The sequence below is a fragment of the Salmo salar genome, chromosome ssa24 (genome assembly GCF_905237065.1).
Source record: "Salmo salar chromosome ssa24, Ssal_v3.1, whole genome shotgun sequence".
Taxonomy (NCBI): Eukaryota; Metazoa; Chordata; class Actinopteri; order Salmoniformes; family Salmonidae; genus Salmo; species Salmo salar.
The window spans coordinates 28,044,924-28,062,578 of record NC_059465.1 but is presented as its reverse complement, the minus strand read 5'-3'; the positions used below and the strand labels follow the sequence as shown (position 1 = coordinate 28,062,578).

The 17,655-nt window shown below is 42.7% G+C and overlaps 1 protein-coding gene across 3 annotated transcripts; it reads left to right on the top strand.

Annotated features, from left to right (window-relative positions):
- The first annotated feature begins 136 nt into the window (after nt 1–136).
- Nucleotides 137–16,672, top strand: LOC106585365 (leucine zipper putative tumor suppressor 1). 3 transcript variants are annotated; one of them, XM_014171476.2, is made up of 5 exons: nt 137–450; nt 9,346–9,818; nt 12,952–13,761; nt 13,988–14,182; nt 14,395–16,672. In XM_014171476.2, the coding sequence occupies exons 2-5, from the start codon at nt 9,468–9,470 to the stop codon at nt 14,938–14,940; spliced, it is 1,902 nt and encodes a 633-aa protein (XP_014026951.2). In that variant the 5' UTR covers nt 137–450; nt 9,346–9,467; the 3' UTR covers nt 14,941–16,672. The 3 variants fall into 3 exon arrangements, with proteins under 3 accessions (XP_014026951.2, XP_045562973.1, XP_045562972.1); XM_045707016.1 differs by lacking the exon at nt 137–450 and adding an exon at nt 7,935–8,206; XM_045707017.1 differs by lacking the exon at nt 9,346–9,818.
- The last annotated feature ends 983 nt before the right edge of the window (nt 16,673–17,655 follow it).

The window sequence follows — 17,655 nt, the reverse complement described above, 5'->3', positions numbered from 1 at the left end:
GAGAGAGAGAGAGAGAGAGAGAGAGAGAGAGAGAGAGAGAGAGAGAGAGAGAGAGAGAGAGAGAGAGAGAGAGAGAGAGAGAGAGGCGTGGGAGAAATACCGCTCCAGAGATAGGATGAAAGGAGAGTGAGTGGAAAAGAAAGGAGGAGGGAGCAAGAAAGAGGGGGAGTGAGTGGTAGCGAAGAGAGTGGGAGAAAACAAGGTAAAGGAGAAGGAAAAAGAGGGAGAAAGCAAAATAGTGCGTTTCTGTAGGAGGATGACAGTGTTCACTTCCTGGTCGATGGGATGAAGTGAACACACAGTACGGAGAGACGAATACGGGCTGAGAGGACAAAGATACATAAACACCAAAGGAAACATTGCGCCTGTGTGTCCCACTTCACCAGCTCTAGCCATCCTCTACAGGAAAGAGTCAGACCCAGGAAAGCAGCACAGCACTCAGTAATGGAGGTAGGTCCTCTCACGGCTCAGGCTCAACATGTTATGGCTGCTAAACTGGATGTGATGGGCTACAAGTAGATCATATTGACTAGCCCAGGGCAAACATGCTAGGAAATAATGGAAAGGCACTGGAAAGAAGTCGAGCATTTGGTTGTGTTCTGATTCGGCAATTCTTTGCTGTAAGCAGAGGAGATGTTTAGCAGTCTATGGTTGAAGAAGAACATGTATTTTAACAATTAAAGAGTGGAAAAGTTGATCCTTTTGTGCAGGTGTTTAGCTTGTTTTCTAAAGAACAACTCTCTGGAGTACATGCACCTTGATCCTGACTGAGGTGTCAGCTTTCTACTGCCTCTAAACACTATCAAGTTCTGTTGTTGAAACTATAACTATCAATATAATATGGAGCAATAAAATGTTACATACTACAGCTTTTGATAGTGAATAGAAGAAACAGAAAATGACAGTTTACAGCAGGGGGCATCTGTGTTGCTGTACTAAATTTATAAACTGTATTTCTATCTGGAAAACGCAAGACAATAATAATAATAACAATAAATCAAATCACGTATTCATTAGACACAATTCATGACACAGAAATAGATCCTTATTCTCCTAACAGACAACCTACCACACCAGTGTACATCAAACAAGGAGATTAGTGTACGCTGCCAAAACGTCAAACCATTGTGACATCTGGGAACATTATGTGTTGAAACCTGCAGCCAGGTTTAAATACAGGGTCTGGTGACAAGATTAGATATTGGATAAACAGGGCACCTGCACAGACACGTTCAGCCATGCATTGTCGTGCAGCTTTATGCTGGGAATAAAAATGGATACAGGAAGACATGTGGGTGTAGAGAAACTGGAGATGACAGGCTTTGGAATGCAGCACATAACTGTCTTTTCTTATATTCCATCTGCAGTCTCTTCAGACTAACCATTAAAACCTGCTAATGAAGCTCTCAAAATAACTGGCCCAGATACCCAAATACAGCATGTGTATATAAGGCTTGATTCAGCGATGCTAATGTAGGGATGCTATTGCTATAGTTTTAGCACAGTGAATGAGAACACAACATTGATTCCCCACACCCAAATATGCATACATTTATTTCCTTTAAAAATCTGAACATAAAGTACATTAAGTCCTCAAATGTCAGCTGCACAAACAGCCAATGTTAACCTTAAACACTAGTTAAAGGCCCAGTGCAGTAAAACTATGATTTACCTGTATTTTAAATACAATTCCATACTGTGAAATTGTGAATAGTGATCATTCCATTTTAGTGTAAGAGCTGTTTGAAAAGTCCTCCTGAAATTTCAGCATGTTTTGGTGGGATGGGGTTTTGGCCAATAAGAATATCAAACCACTCTGCCAAAAACAGCTTTCCCCCGCCCCACAGTCCTAAAAAAAATTATTGCTTGAGAAATTGCTATTTGCTAAGAAACAATTTTTGTTTAAAGAAGCCATTTGAATTAAAAGAATCACAGTAAGGTACTTAATTGTTACCCAGAAATTATTTGATGTTGGTATACAAATGGCTGGATTGGACCTTTTAAAGGACAACTTCACTTTTTTAAGCAAATATGTATTTTGGATGTGAATGGCTGTAACGATCGACGTCGGGTGATGAGGAAGCGGACCAAAACGCAGCTGGGAGCGAACACATGTTTATTCTTTACACTGAAATAAACACGTACACAAAACCAAGACAAGGCCGATACGTTAACTTGCTCAAACACAAAGAGACAACACCCCACAAACAGCGTGGGGGAAAGAGGAACTTAAATGTGATCCCAATCAGAGACAACTAGCGACAGCTGTCTCTGATTGGGAATCGACAGAACCCAACATATAAATAACCCACATAGAGCTAACACAAGGCTATAACGCAAACATAGAAAACAAACCAAGGAAAAATACCCAACATGACACACCTTGACCAAAATACCTCGGGGTCAGGGCGTGACAATGGCATGTTATAGAAGTGTCCAGAAAAAAAATCATACCTTATGACTTCTTAATATGCTGTCTGAGGAGTCCAACCTCTGGGGGGGAGAGTTGGCCCCCAAAGCTCGTGGCCTTCATGCTACACCAGTGTTTATCATTTTGAGGTTCCGAATTATCGAATTATCATAGCGAATTATCATTGATGAATGATTTGGAGGAAACTAAACCATGATTGTTCTCCCAGCATATCACTTTTTATGCTTTGGAATTGTTTAGACCTACAGTATACTAAAGCTTATTTACAATACAATATTACAATTATATAAAGATAATGTATGTAAACATTCATGCATAAAGAACAACCCTGTCCAGATCGGTTTGGATAATGCATTGCGCCATGCACTTTGTAGTCTACTCTGTAAATTAATTAACCTGTTTTTGTTTTTACTGTGTGCATTAGGGCCTAAGTGTAATTTTTATTTATATTGTCTAATAATTGTATTTTGTTAACACATCCAGATACTCAGCTCATTTGTGTGGTAACTTTTTTTAGGGATCGAAGAGATTCTCTGAATATTTATTTGTATGGCTGTGGACAGGTCAAGATTATCGGGACTGTCTACACCCAGTCTTAAATAGTTTGATAACAAAAGTAGGCTGTAATGATGAGAGTATAAAACTATTGACTATACAAGTGTGCTATTTTCTGTTGATTTATACAGCTTGTTGTCATACCAAGAGGTCTAAGACAGGTTGGAATAATTTGCATACAGGGAGGGACCAGGGAATCTGGTCACAATGCGGACGCAGTGGGCAGATAACAGACACATTTTAAGTCGTGTAGATGCAACAAATCCCAATCAGATTATGATCGGATCATCTTAATCAGATGAGGACAACCACCTGTTAACGCAAGGTGTAACCACGGCTTCTGTGTAACTAATGGCTGGTCCAGATAAGAGGCCTGGCTCTACTTCAGACCTAACAGCTCTGTCACAGGGTATTCAGCCCCTTGATTCAAGACTTTGAGTTTAAGCCAGTGTAAAACCATCACCAACAAAATAGAACTTTCTACCTAGCATGGCCAATGCTCTTCAAAGTTTGGAGTTAAATGTACTCCTCCTCTAATGCATCTCAGTAGGCACTCCTGTCACTTGTCTTAAAAAGGGCCTCATCTTTTTTTGGGTCCACAAGCTTTCAGTCTGTGGTTCTACATTATTGAAAGAGGATAGTCCTAGAGATACTTTAAAATCCTACTCCCTTTTTTGTTTTCTGTTGCAAGTGGAACGGGTCACTGCAGTTTCAGTTTTAGATGCAGGTTAGTCGAAAAAAAACGAATCAAAAACAAGATTTAAGATCAAATTGGCCATGGACAATGGGCATGATGCAAATTCTAAAAATAATAATATTTGCTGCCATACATTTTCACTGTCATTTCATTTTTAGACCAACTCAGAGATAAAAGCCTAAGTAAATATTTCATGATTACGGAAAAGCTACTGGTCTGTAGCATCTAACGGACAACACACACAACTCTCTAAAACGATTTTTGGATAGATTCCAGGCACTTCCAGTAACATTAAGTGTTCAGCCATCAGAGAACAATCATTGATGTAGAATGTGGATAACGTGGCTCAATAAGGAAATGTATATAAAAAAACATTAAGCCTTTAGCACTTGTCATTTTGCGGCATGGTCATTAAAGGGTAAAGGGTACCATTTGGACTCAATTAAAGACACGTTTATCCTTGCTTGGAGCCCAGCTGCTAGGCTTATGCAAATGCTTTTCACAATGTAAATAGCAGGCAGCCCAGAAATACAATGGATAGAATGGACATCCTCCTCTCTAGAAGTTGATTGTTTGTCAGCCTAATGTCTAATTTCAGAGTGTCGAATCGCTTCAGGCAAGCATTCTAATTTCAGAGATAGGTCTCCATTCAAATGGGCCTGGCTGTTCTTGTCTCAATGAAAAGCAATAATGCTGTATTAATGAGTATAGTGTATGTTCACTTCATCACAACACTCATTTAACCTTGACCCCCATCCACACAAAGCCCTTTCCTCAACTACTCAAAATGATTTATTGAAAGACACTTAGGGTAGCCTACAAAATACCCACCGGCAGCTAAATCATGCAACCTCATATTCAAACATAAAGTTGACATTTTGATTGATGTCACACACACACAGACACTCACTCTTCCCTCAGTGGCAGTAAGTATGTGCGATACACTCTTCAGCGCTAAGGGGTCATTTACTCACAGCCTCCTCAGTAATGTACTAAGTGGATCGTCCAATTAGATCCCATTGTATGCTCTAAGGAGGAGACATCACACTAGTGCATGCAGAGCCTGGATGGACTGATAGCAGGGGAAAACGAGGGACAGTGAAAGATAGATGCTTGTCTCTGCCTCCCACATCATTCTCAGTACAGTCTAATTTTAAAGAAGATTACTCATACTTTCTACACAATGAATAACAGATAATTTTTTATATCTAATGAGGCAAGTCAGTTAAGAACAAATTCTTATTTACAATGACAGTCTACCGGGGAACAGTGGGTTAACTGCCTTGTTCAGGGGCAGAACAACAGATTTTCACCCTGGGGATTCAATCCAGCAACCTTTTGGTTACTGGCCAAATGCTCTAACCACTAGGCTACCTGCCACCCCTGACGATGTCAAGCGATGTCAGGGGGATCCTTGACAGGCTACACAGAGAGAGAGACGGGTCCTTCATCTTCAATTATTCACCTCATCACACACTGGAAATGCTTTTGCTGCCATGTACTACCCTTTTCGATGGCTCACACACACACACCCTTTATGTGAGCCTGGAATAATGGCTGTGTCATGACTGGGAGGACCTAAGGCTAAAAATGTTGATCATCTTGTCTCCTCTCCCTATTCACAGTCTACGTGCCACGAGGGGACAGCAAGTCAGACTGATGTTTTTAATACATTATATTAGTTATTAATAACCAAAATACAGTTGAAGTCAGAAGTTTACATACACTTAGGTTGAAGTCATTAAAGCTCGTTTTTCAACCACTCCACAAATGTCTTGTTAACAAACTATAGCTTTGGCAAGTCGGTTAGGACATCTACTTTGTGCATGACACAAGTCATTTTTCCAATAATTGTTTACAGACAGATTATTTAACTTATAATTCACTGCATCACAATTCCAGTGGGTCAGAAGTTTACATACACTAAGTTGGCTATGCCTTTAAACAGCTTGGTACCCCTGTATATAGCCTCGTTATTGTTATTTTATTGTGTTGCTTTTTATTTTTTACTTTAGTTTATTTAGTAAATATTTTCTTAACTCTGTTTCTTGAACTTCATTGTTTTTTAAGGGCTTGTAAGTAAGCATTTCACGGTAAGGTCTAAACCTGTTGTATTCAGCCCATGTGACAAATAAAATTAGATTTGATTTGAGGTATAAATCCTGTACTTTATGACCCTGCTCTAGCCTCTATGAGGTAATGGATTGGCTACGTGTGTCACTGTGGCTGTCTGAGTGCCAGCTGGTCCTCTGTGTGGCAAGGCTTTGTGTCAGGCAGGTCAGCTGGGGCTTGGGGGAACCAGCAGCAACCCTTCTTCCCACTACACACACTCACTCAAAGAGATCACTCCCTTCACACCCCACTCTCAGTGTCGCCACAAAACCCCCACCCACCCCAATCCTTCTCCAGTGACTGAAAACCTTAATCATGGTGATCCTAGAAGTCCTGAGGGTCAAAGGGATGTTTATAATATATATACACATTTCGATGATGTAGGCCTAATCTTGATGAAATTACAACATTTTCCTAAATACAAGAAGACTCTCTGATAGGTTTAGTGGAGACAGACAAAATGAGTGCAATAAACCACAGATTTAAGGAAATATTGCCCTACTGCTAATGCAGAGCACTTGGACTGCATATCCTTAAATCAATAATGGTCCATCTGTGAACATTGTGCAATATATTCCTCTGATCAACATCCTATCATGGAAAAGTTGATCAATTAAGGTTTTTATGTTAAAAGGTGGAAACAATTTAGGCTGCTTGTCTAAAACAAGGGCTTACTTCTACAGAGGCTGAGAATGTGGCCGAGCTTAAACTGATATAGCAGCACTGAATGTAACTCAAAGCTGCTTAAAGCCCTCAGCAGCAGCACCAGTGGTGTAAAGTATTGAAAATAATGTACTTTTTATACATTTTCCCTGACATCCAAAAGTACTTAGCAGGATAGGAAAATACTCCAATTCACGCACTTATCAAGAGAACATCCCTGGTCATCCCCACTGCCTCTGATCTGGTCGTCACTAAACACAAATGCTTAATTTGTAAATGATGTCTGAGTGTTGGAGATAGCCCCTGGCTATTCTTAAATTTAAAAAACACGAAAACCGTGCCGTCTGGTTTGCTGAATATAAGGAATTAGAAATTACTTATACTTTTAAAACTGAAGTATATTTTAGCAATTACATTTACGTTTGATACTTAAGTATACTTAAAACCAAATACTTTTATTTGACTTTTACTCAAGTAGTATTTTCCTGGGTGACTTTCACTTTTACTTGAGTCATTTTCTATTAAGGTATCTTTACTTTTACTCAAGTATGACAATTGGGTACTTTTTCACCACTGACTACTACTGCACCATTTGCCCTTTATTCTAAAGTGTAGCTATGTATTTTACACTCAAATATGGTGTTTTCTGTTTAATAGGAGTACATCAATTACCAGACAAGAGTCCACACAAAGACTGGCACACTTCAGAAGAAAAAGAAAGAGAGGGGTTCTTTCTCTTCAGCCAGAGAGGTGTTTGTTCAGAGTGGGTGCAGGGCAGTGTGGGAGGAACAGAGAGGGGAGGGGAGAAACAGAGAGGGGAGGGGAGAAACAGAGAGGGGAGGGGAGAAACAGAGAGGGGAGGGGAGAAACAGAGAAGAGAGGGGAGGAACAGAGAAGAGAGGGGAGGAACAGAGAGGGGAGGAACGGAGAGAGGGGAGGAACAGAGAGGGGAGGGGAGGAACAGAGAGGGGAGGAACAGAGAGGGGAGGGGAGGAACAGAGAGGGGAGGGGAGGAACAGAGAGGGGAGGGGAGGAACAGAGAGGGGAGGGGAGGAACAGAGAGGGGAGGGGAGGAACAGAGAGGGGAGGGGAGGAACAGAGAGGGGAGGGGAGAAACAGAGAGGGGAGGGGAGAAACAGAGAGGGGAGGGGAGAAACAGAGAAGGGAGGGGAGGAACAGAGAAGGGGGAGGAACAGAGAGGGGAGGAACAGAGAGGGGAGGGGAGGAACAGAGAGGGGAGGGGAGGAACAGAGAGGGGAGGGGAGGAACAGAGAGGGGAGGGGAGGAACAGAGAGGGGAGGGGAGGAACAGAGAAGGGAGGGGAGGAACAGAGAGGGGAGGGGAGGAACAGAGAGGGGAGGGGAGGAACAGAGAGGGGAGGGGAGGTAATTACACAGTCAGTTGACGGAGAAAAGGGGCACAGGGAGTTTGGGAGTGTAAAGAATCCATTGTGAGGAAAGGAGTTAATCACTTGAGCGGCGTGTGCCGGTGTAAAAGGAGCACATGTTGTACACCCCATCCCCTGGGGGGGCTTCCAAGGTCCCATCTCCTGCCTTCCTGAATTTACATGTCAGTAAAGGAAGACCCACCCCCTCAGAATGGTACCCTCTTGGCGTGGTGATGTGTTCACTGCATGATTGGTTCATTCAGACACACACACTCAGACACACAAACACAGCTACGTGGTATTTCCAGGACTGGGCGGATTGCACAGCGTTAGTCTGCTAGATGGATGCTTTTCCGTGGCAGTAAGTCAATGTGAATATTTTCTAGTCTTGTGATCAATTCTGGTGGTGAATTGTAGAATTTGACAGGGATTGTGAGAGAATTAGTTGAGATACATCAACCAGACAGACAACAGGGGGAGGGGAGAAAAACGATGTCAAAGATTGTTTACATGTGGCATCTGGCATTTGTTCTGTACTTGAACAGGTATAAATCTAAATAATTATTAGCTATTATTTGTGCATTGTAAGGGAACCATACCAAACATTATAGTCATGTAGAATGTATCCTCATCCTGAATGAAGCTAAAGATCAGTTTTTTTCTTACATGCTGTATTGGATAGTGGCCAAGTGGCTGTATTCTCTTTTGTCCATTGTGATTCTACTCCTTGTCCACATAGCTATTATTTCATTTTCTATGAAAACATAAGATGAGCAAAAGAGGTGCATGTTTTGTCAATCTTTTCATCTCCTCCTGAGAGACAAACAGTGCAAAACTAACGCTCCTTATTCAATCAAAACAACTGCACTTTGCACAATGCTCTAATCATGAAGAGCATTAACAGTGACAGCTATGCATGTCTTTCAGGCCAGCCACACTGTGGAAATAATGATTTTCAACAGATTAGCCGTCAGCTACGTACTACTTAATGGGACTATTATAGTTGGCCCTTTGAAACCATGCTTTTGTTCCTGTGGACATTATGCTTAAAGAAAGGACACCAGGTGGTTGGGGAGCCCAAAGGCAATACCATTCACTTCAGAGACCTCTACTTATTAGTAACTAGTGTGAACTGAAAATACACTATAGGTCTGTTCCCTAGAGGATTATAGATCATGGTTGGCAACATCTGGGACCTTGTATCTCCCAGGGCAGGGGTGAGGAAGAGAGGGTACGTCTACAGCAGGGGTAGGCCACCCTGGTCCTGGAGGGCCACAGGTACTTCATGTTTTTGATTTAACCGACCTGGAAGACCAGTTGTGTTAAATTTAGGCAATCATTGAACTGATTAATTAGCTCAGTGGCACTCCAGGAACAGCGTGGCCTACCGCCGGTCTACAGTATGGTTGTTGCAGAAAATAAATGCCTTTATAGAACAAAATTACATTCACAAAATACAATAATAACAAAACATCTGAAATCGAAATGTCTTCCCTGCAGATGGAAACATTGACAATACTGCCCTTGGGTCAAGAGTATAACACCCACTCCAAGTACCTCTTCAACAGCATACGTTAAAGCTGCCAGGACATCTATTCTGCCCTCACCTATGCCCAGAGACCATGGGAAGTGTCAGCAGCTTCATCTCAGGTCCCAGTCTCCACAGCAAGCACTGTCAGGCCACGGAGTACAAACTAAAGAAGGCAGGCCATCCCCGGAAAACAGGCCGGAGCCTGGATGGCCTACTGAAGCACAGCTTTGCTCAGGGGTCTTCCAACCACACCACTAAAGGCATCTCTCAGGCAGGCAGGAGTGAGGACTTATTTTACTTAAAGGTGAGCCAGAAGTCGCGGATGACTCACCACAGAGGCGTCCCAACAGAAGACCGTGTAGGAGAGGGACATTCTACTGATATGGAACCAGACAGTAGAGTGACACCTAAACTGCTGCCTATGTCTGGGAAACTGGAGAAGGTGAGACTGACTTGCTCAACATCATTTTGAATATGCCTGTGTTGTGTAATTAATAACCAGTAAGACAACTTCAAACACAAGATCAGACAAGCACAGTAGGTACTGTAGCAAACAACCACATTTCCTCTGTTGAAGCACCAAGCCTTGTGTTGTCCAGTCTTTTTTGAATCATCTCCAAGGTTGATAACTAAAGCCACAATTCTGAGTTAGTTTTTTCAGCCTAACTGCAGCAGCACGTAACCACACTCAAAGCCATAGACATAGCTAGGTGAAAGGACTGACAGTCCAAGAGATTGAAATAATAATTGTAAACATTTTGAAACTATACCGTATTTGTTAAAATGACAGCAAAAACAAGCAATTGAGTAAAATAACCTTATATAACCTTATGATTGTGCGCTCATGAAGGCATTATAAGTTATATTCTTCAAGAATGAATGGGTAGGCTATATTTTATTAAAGAAAATCACAGTAAATATTGCAATGCCTTGATATTTTGTAAGATGTCATCAGTGATGTTCTTATGCAAACACTGCTCTCTGAATAAATCAAATCACATTTTATTGGTCATATACACATGGTTACCAAATGTTAATGCGAGTGTTCCAAAATGCTTGTGCTTCTAGTTCCGACAATGCAGTAATATCTAACAAGTAATCTAACAAATTCACAACAACTACCTTATACACACAACTGTAAAGGGATGAATAAGAATATGTACATATAAATATATGGATGAGCGATGGCCGTGCGGCATAGGCAAGATGCAGTAGATGGTATAGAATACAGTATATACATATGAGATGAGTAATGCAGGATTTGTTAACATTACTAAAGTGGCGTTATATAAACTGACTAGTTATACCTTTATTAGGTCCATTTATTAAAGTGGCCAGAGATTTGAGTCTGTATGTTGGTTAAACAGTGATGGCTGTTTAACAGTCTGATGGCCTTGAGATAGAAGCTGTTTTTCAGTCTCTCGTTCCCAGCTTTGATGCACCTGTACTGACCTTGCCTTCTGGATGATAGTGGGATGAACAGGCAGTGGCTCGGGTGGTTGTTGAGCTTGATGATCTGTTTGGCCTTCCTGTGACATCGGGTGCTATAGGTGTCCTGGAGGGCAGGTAGTTTGCCCCCGGTGAAGCATTGTGCAGTCCACACTACCCTCTGGAGAGCGTTGCGGTTGAGGGCGGTGCAGTTGCCATACCAGGCGGTGATATAGCCCAACAGGATGCTCTTGATTGTGCATCTGTAAAGGTTTGTGAGGGTTTTAGGTGACAAACCAAATTTCTTCAGCCTCCTGAGGTTGAAGAGGTGCCACACTGTCTGTGTGGGTGGACCATTTCAGTTTGTTCGTGAAGTGTACGCCGAGGAACTTAAAACTTTCCACCTTCTGCACTACTGTCCCGTCGATGTGGATGGGGGGGTGCTCCCTCTGCTGTTTCCTGAAGTCCACGATCATCTCCTTTTGTTTTTTTGATGTTGCGTGAGAGGTTATTTTCCTGACCCCACACTCTGAGGGCCCTCACCTCCACCCTGTAGGCCGTCTCGTCGTTGTTGGTAATCAAGCCTACTGCTGTAGTGTCGTCTGCAAACTTGATGATTGAGTTGGAAGCATTCATGGCCACACAGTCATGGGTGAACAGGGAGTACAGGAGAGGGCTGAGAACGCACCCTTGTGGGGCCCCAGTGTAGAGGATCAACGGGGTGGAGATCTTGTTTCCAACCCTCACCACCTGGGGGCGGCCCGTCAGAAAGTCCAGGACCCAGTTGCACAGGGCGGGGTTGAGACCCAGGGTCACGAGCTTAATGATGAGTTTGGAGAGTACTATGGTATTAAATGCTGAGCTGTAGTCAATGAACAGCATTCTTACATAGGTATTCCTCTTGTCCAGATGGGATAGGGCAGTGTGCAGTGTGAAGGTGATTGCATCGTCAGTGGACCTATTGGGGTGGTAAACAAATTGGAGTGGGTCTAGGGTATCAGGTAGGGTGGAGGTGATATGATACTTGACTAGTCTCTCAAAGCGCTTCATGCCCGGGCCTTTATGGCTGGACAGGAGTCCACAAGCTTACCTCACACTTAACAGTGCCACACATTATTAACACCTGTAAATCTAAGGGTTCTAAGCTGACATATGGAATTGTTTTAAGGTGGTTATACTATGGATCATTTAGCTACTTGATTTCGATTTTAGGACCCCTTTAGGTATAAATGTATTTTAATTAAATATTGAATTTGGCCTTTACTATTATAGCCCAGAGAAACACATTGTATAACACATTCAGAAATTGTCATAAACACATAAACAGTCCAAAAATAAATCATAAGAAACCAGGTTTTGAAATGTGTCTGTCCTATATCTAGGAGATAGAAGAAAGATCAGATAATATTGTTTGTATTTTTTTACACATATTTAACCCTTTTTTGGGGTAGGCACAAAACTACCTTCATACCTCCATTCATTTTTAAAACCGGTACCGGTTACCTTCAGATGAGTCCTGTGACAATCATGTTTGTGAGAGTCTCCTCTTTCCATGGAGTGGTCATAATAGTTGTGTAGGTCAAACCGTTCCTACGCTACAGACGTTTTTGTGAGAAGACCGATTTTCGGGATGTCTCTTGGTCTGACAAACACTGCTCTAGCTCTGTCACCTTTCACCACAGATGCAGAAGTGCGACATAGGCGGATGCAGTGGATTGAGATGCATCCAATGCCAAAAAACAGATATCTCTATGTTATGGGGATTTTTTAAATTATGTTACTTAAATTGACGCACCAATCGACTCTAAGGTATTATCACAAAGTAGGGCTTTTCATATTTTCTCAGACAGTACAACAAGGTGGAGGAGGAGGTTGGGTATAACTAGTGGTGTTTCTAGACAGCACAGACAGAAATATCTTGTTACATATCTTTCATGACAGTTTCATGTATTCTGTATATTCATACATTGCATGTTTACATGTACAAATCTCACATTTCTGGGTGGATATAATCTGTTCCCCCAGCACTAAATGATGGATTAGTCATTGGCAGTATTATTTGCTTACATGATCATCTCCATTGGTTCTCCAAACCAACATGTTATCTGATCGACTTCATTTGTTCCATCTCCTTCCTCTACCTCTAGAATATGGACAAGGCTTTGATCCGGCCCACAGCCTTCAAGCCAGTCATCCCCAAGAGCACCTCTTCCACAGAGATTCACAACAACCTCACCCATCTCCTTAGTCCCCCAGAGAGGACCAGAGACTCCCTCTCAGACTCTGGGCAGGATTCAATGTCCAGCCTGCCTACTCACAGCACCAGTGGGAGCCACAGTGCTTCCACAGGCCCATTGACTCAGTGTGCAGGAGGCTCAGCCCATGCCATGACCCATCCCCAGCAGCCCCCCCTCTCTACATGGTCCAACGGGAATGGCATAAGTGCCAGTGCCAGGGTCACAGCTCTAAGCAATGGAGGGGCAGCGAAGGCTAACAGGGACACCGTCTCCCTCCCCTCACCTCAGCAGCCTAGCCCTCTCTTGGAGGAGATGGGGGGCTGTAATCGCTCACCCATCTCCACAGATGAGTCCATAATTGAGCTGCTGGAGCAGAGGCTGCTGGAAAGTGAGACAGAGCTGCAGGAGCTACAGGTGAGCTTTGAGGAGAAAGAGGTGGACACGTGCCAGCTGTTTGAGGAGAAGCAGAGGTATTGTGTTGAGGAGATGGAGGGCCTGAAGCAGAGGTGCTCCACCAAGCTCAGGCAGGTCTCCCAGAGGGCCGTGAAGAACCACCAGGCCTTGCAGCTGAAGGTCAGCCAGCTGCAGCAGGACAACCAGAGGCTCCAGGACGAGCTGGTCCAGATGACCCAGGAGAAGGACCTGATAGAGGTCAAACTGATGTCGTTTGAGATGGAGAAGAACCAACTAGACCCCACCTTAGAGGAGACCCAGTGGGAGGTAAGTGGCCAGCAGTTGAGCCAGGAGTTTTGACCATATGGTCATACCATGAAAGACTCAGGGCTAATTGTAGACTGTGACTAGGGCTCAATGTATTTTCTGGTCAGGTCACTAGGAAAAACGAGTTATAGCTACTGAACGCCACGGTCTATGACATTTCAAAAATGTCTTGGACAAAAGCAACCACTAGTTCAACACAGTTTTTACTCTTTCCATGTATTATTAGGTCTGCCAAAAGGCTGGGGAGATCTCGCTGCTGAAGCAGCAACTCAGGGACTCCCAGGCTTGTGTCACTCACAGGCTGAAGGACATCATCAGCCTCAAGGCCTCGCTGAAGGAGGCCCGGTCCAAAATGGAGGCACTGGAAAAGCAGAACAAATTGCAAGAGGAAAAGATACGCTCTCGCAGTGTGGATGTCGAGGTACTACTTCTCTTTTCTTAAAAGAAAATCAGAGGAAGTATGATATGCAAACAGAGTAGATTTCTTTACTAATTTTCAGCCGCTACACTAGCCAATGTAAATTGCATTTAAGAGTGAGTGACAATGTTAAACCTAGGCCATTATCTACTTGACCTCCATGTTCAATAGCAAAGTGCATTTGATAATGACACAATTCATATATTCCACCACAGGTATGCCAAAATGAGCTCCAGCGCAAGAAGAACGAGGCTGATCTACTAAGAGCAAAGGTGGACAAACTGGAGACAGACATCAATGAAATGAAAAAGGACCTGGCCCTGGCAAAAGAACAGAGGCAGCAGCAAAAGGCCAAACTGGAGGCCCAGGCCCAGGAGAGGTCAGACCAGGCCCAGGAGAGGTCAGACCAGGCCCAGGAGAGGTCAGACCAGAGTGGGGGCACTGGAGGGAGCATGAGCACTGACTCCCTCCAGAGAGAGGTGAGGAAACTGAAAGTGGAGCTCAGGGAAGAGAGAGAGACTCAGGAGAGGCTGTCGAACAGCTTTGAGCATGAGAGACAGACGTGGAACAGGGAGAAGGACAGAGTCATCAAGTACCAGAAGCAGCTTCAGCTCAACTATCTGCAGATGCACAAGAAGAACCAAGACCTGAAGAGGATCCTGCAGGAGCTCACAGCAGAGCTGGAGAGTCGACCGGAGTTTGACATGGACATCCACAGCTCAGGGTTACACTATGAGGATGTTATCGCCACAGAAATGTGAGGGAGAAACCCACAGAGAATAGTAATAACGATGCTCAAATGTTCTAACAGGGTTATTAAACAGTCATATGAAACACATAATTTGTTATATCTGGCCAAAACACAGATGAGCTATTGCTGCCTTTTAGTGTTGCATTTTAGTGATAATCAAGTTGGCTAACATACTGCTGCAGGATATGATAGAATTGCGGACAGGTTTGGATATTTTTTGATAAAAATCCTTAATTCTCTGTGACTGTGTAAAGCAGGCTTTAAAGGGCACACAGTTCAAACAATAACAAATAACAAAACAGCTGATGGGATGGGGCTTGAGAACTAAAACTACACTAAAATTCATAGACAGAGCTATGGATGCAATGACTGATCATCCATGAGATCAAAATTATAGATTTAACTGTGTTTTGAAGCTATACAGTGTTTGTTTACATTGGCTTTGTATACAAACATTTTAGGTTCTGATGAGGTAAGAGAGTTGAACTAAGCTCTTTAAGCATTTATGAGTTATATTATTTAACATACAATGGCTATATCATGAATTTAGTCCAAATGTTGATGTAGCAACTCCAGATGGCCCTTTAAGTTTGTTATTTTTTTTACATTTTAGTCATTTAGCAGATGCTCTTATCCAGAGCGACTTACAGTAGTGAATGCATCCATTTCATCCAATGCATTTTTTTTTGTCCCCCGTGGGAATCGAACCCACAACCCTGGCTTTGCACACACCATGCTGGCGTTGCAAACACCATGCTCTACCAACTGAGCCACAGGGAAGGCTTATGTTATCTATAAGTGTGGTTTCCCGGAAACAGATTTTAAAATATTTTTAGATGAACATTCTCCATTGAGCCTGCTTTTTAGTCCAGGACTAGGCTTAATGTGTCCAGGAAACCACCCCATAATGAAACCACCTCATAATGTTCAATTGACAGTAGCCTAGAAAGCCTATGAAATGGTTATTCCTCTTGAGAAGTTTCCCAGCATTGTAGTGAATTGGGGCATTCTTTCTGCATGTGTCAAGTCCTACATAAGATGTTGTAAGTCTCCACAACAACCACTGAGACACAGCAATATGATGTGATGTGTTTTTATTTAACCTTTTTGATCACAATCACCACTGTGGCCAGAGATATTGCAGAGAGAATGAGGCAAGAGGCTGCCCTCGTCAGCACCAACACAGATACTGTCATCTGCACAAGTGTATGGGAGTTCACATATCTCTCCTGCAACATAATACAGTAGCTGCATGGCAACAAATGCGGAGGCGTGCAGCCTCTCGCTTCACAAAGTCTTTGTTTTTGTTGGCAGTCACCTGCTCTTTATGTTAAGCATAAACTGTAGCCACGTCTTCCTTTACGTGTCAAAGCACTGGATGTACTGTATATTTTGTGAATTATCATCCATATTATTTATTGATATAAAGGACACAAAAGTTGTAGTGATTAGTGTTGAAAGGAACTACTTAAACTGAGATGATAAAGAGTGTATATTGATGCACTTCCATTTTAAGAGGGGATAGAACATGATTGTCAAAGTGCATCCCACACTACACTGAAAATGTCTCACTGGTAATGATATCTCAAAGATGTAAAACTTCGCTTTGGAGCTGATCACTTGAAAACAAATACCATCTGAGAATGTCTAACGTGTACTGTATCTATTGGTATATTTATGATACATACACAGAGACATGTTTTTAAAATCTGACAATAAATGATGTATACGTACACTACAAAATCAACAGTGTGGTTTTTCATAACATCTCTATCACTGTAAAATGATTTGGCTACTTGATATATTTAACATGTTCTCTTCCTCGTATTGTTTAATCCCAGCCTTTTGTGTTTGCATTGCCCTTCTGGCATCTTCTGCTATCACATGGATGTTTTTCAATCCATTTTCCCAACATGACACCATAAAGGTTAGAAAAGGGAACATAGGTTCTCTCAGACCTATAGAGGCAGTCCAGCCTGTGTCAGTAATTGGACAGCTGTTAAGCACAGGAGATAGTATGATAATGGTGCCTAACCCAGCTTACCCATTCTGATGGCTCAACATTCAAGCACAAAGAGGTTTGAATAAATTAGCAGGCAGAGGCACATGTGCAACATACAAAAGAAAGGCACTGGCCATAGAACAACTAGCTGTTTTGCAGATGTATAATAACCAAGTGAAATTGACCAGGTCCAGGGCTAGCTCAGTCTTGACTCTAGTCGTCCAGACCAATCCGTTTGTTCATTGACGTTTGTGGGCTCTATTTAATCGGTATCGCGGAAGTTTAGTGTTACAGTGTGATTGAAATTTAAAGGCAATGTTGTGTGTGATCAATCATCTCATGTATCATTTTAACTTGCTGGCAGAACTCAGCATGTGACCTGGTTGCTGATGACATCTAGGGGCGGGGTGTGGAAGTGGAAAATGGACTGAATATCATAACAATCTGGATTCACCAAATGTTGTACATTTACATGTTTACAATTAGTAATTTAGCAAACACTCTTATCCAGAGTGACTTACATTAGCCCCGGCCCGCTAGCTTTCTGAACGCCGTGTCTCCCACTTGCCTAGCATAGTAACAACTACCAAACGTCTCCCTGACTCACCTATGATCATTCGGCTACACAGCTGATGCCTGCTGGACTGTTTCATTAACACTGTACCTCATTTTGTTTATCTGTCAGCCCCAGCTTCGAACTCAGGTACTGTGTGTACCTAACTG

Coding starts and splice junctions, on each gene's coding strand:
- LOC106585365 (XM_014171476.2), top strand. CDS start 9,468: ATGGGAAGTGTCAGCAGCTTCATCTCAGGTCCCAGTCTCCACAGCAAG. Junction 13,762..13,987: donor TAGAGGAGACCCAGTGGGAG/GTAAGTGGCCAG, acceptor ATGTATTATTAG/GTCTGCCAAAAGGCTGGGGA. Junction 14,183..14,394: donor CTCGCAGTGTGGATGTCGAG/GTACTACTTCTC, acceptor ATTCCACCACAG/GTATGCCAAAATGAGCTCCA.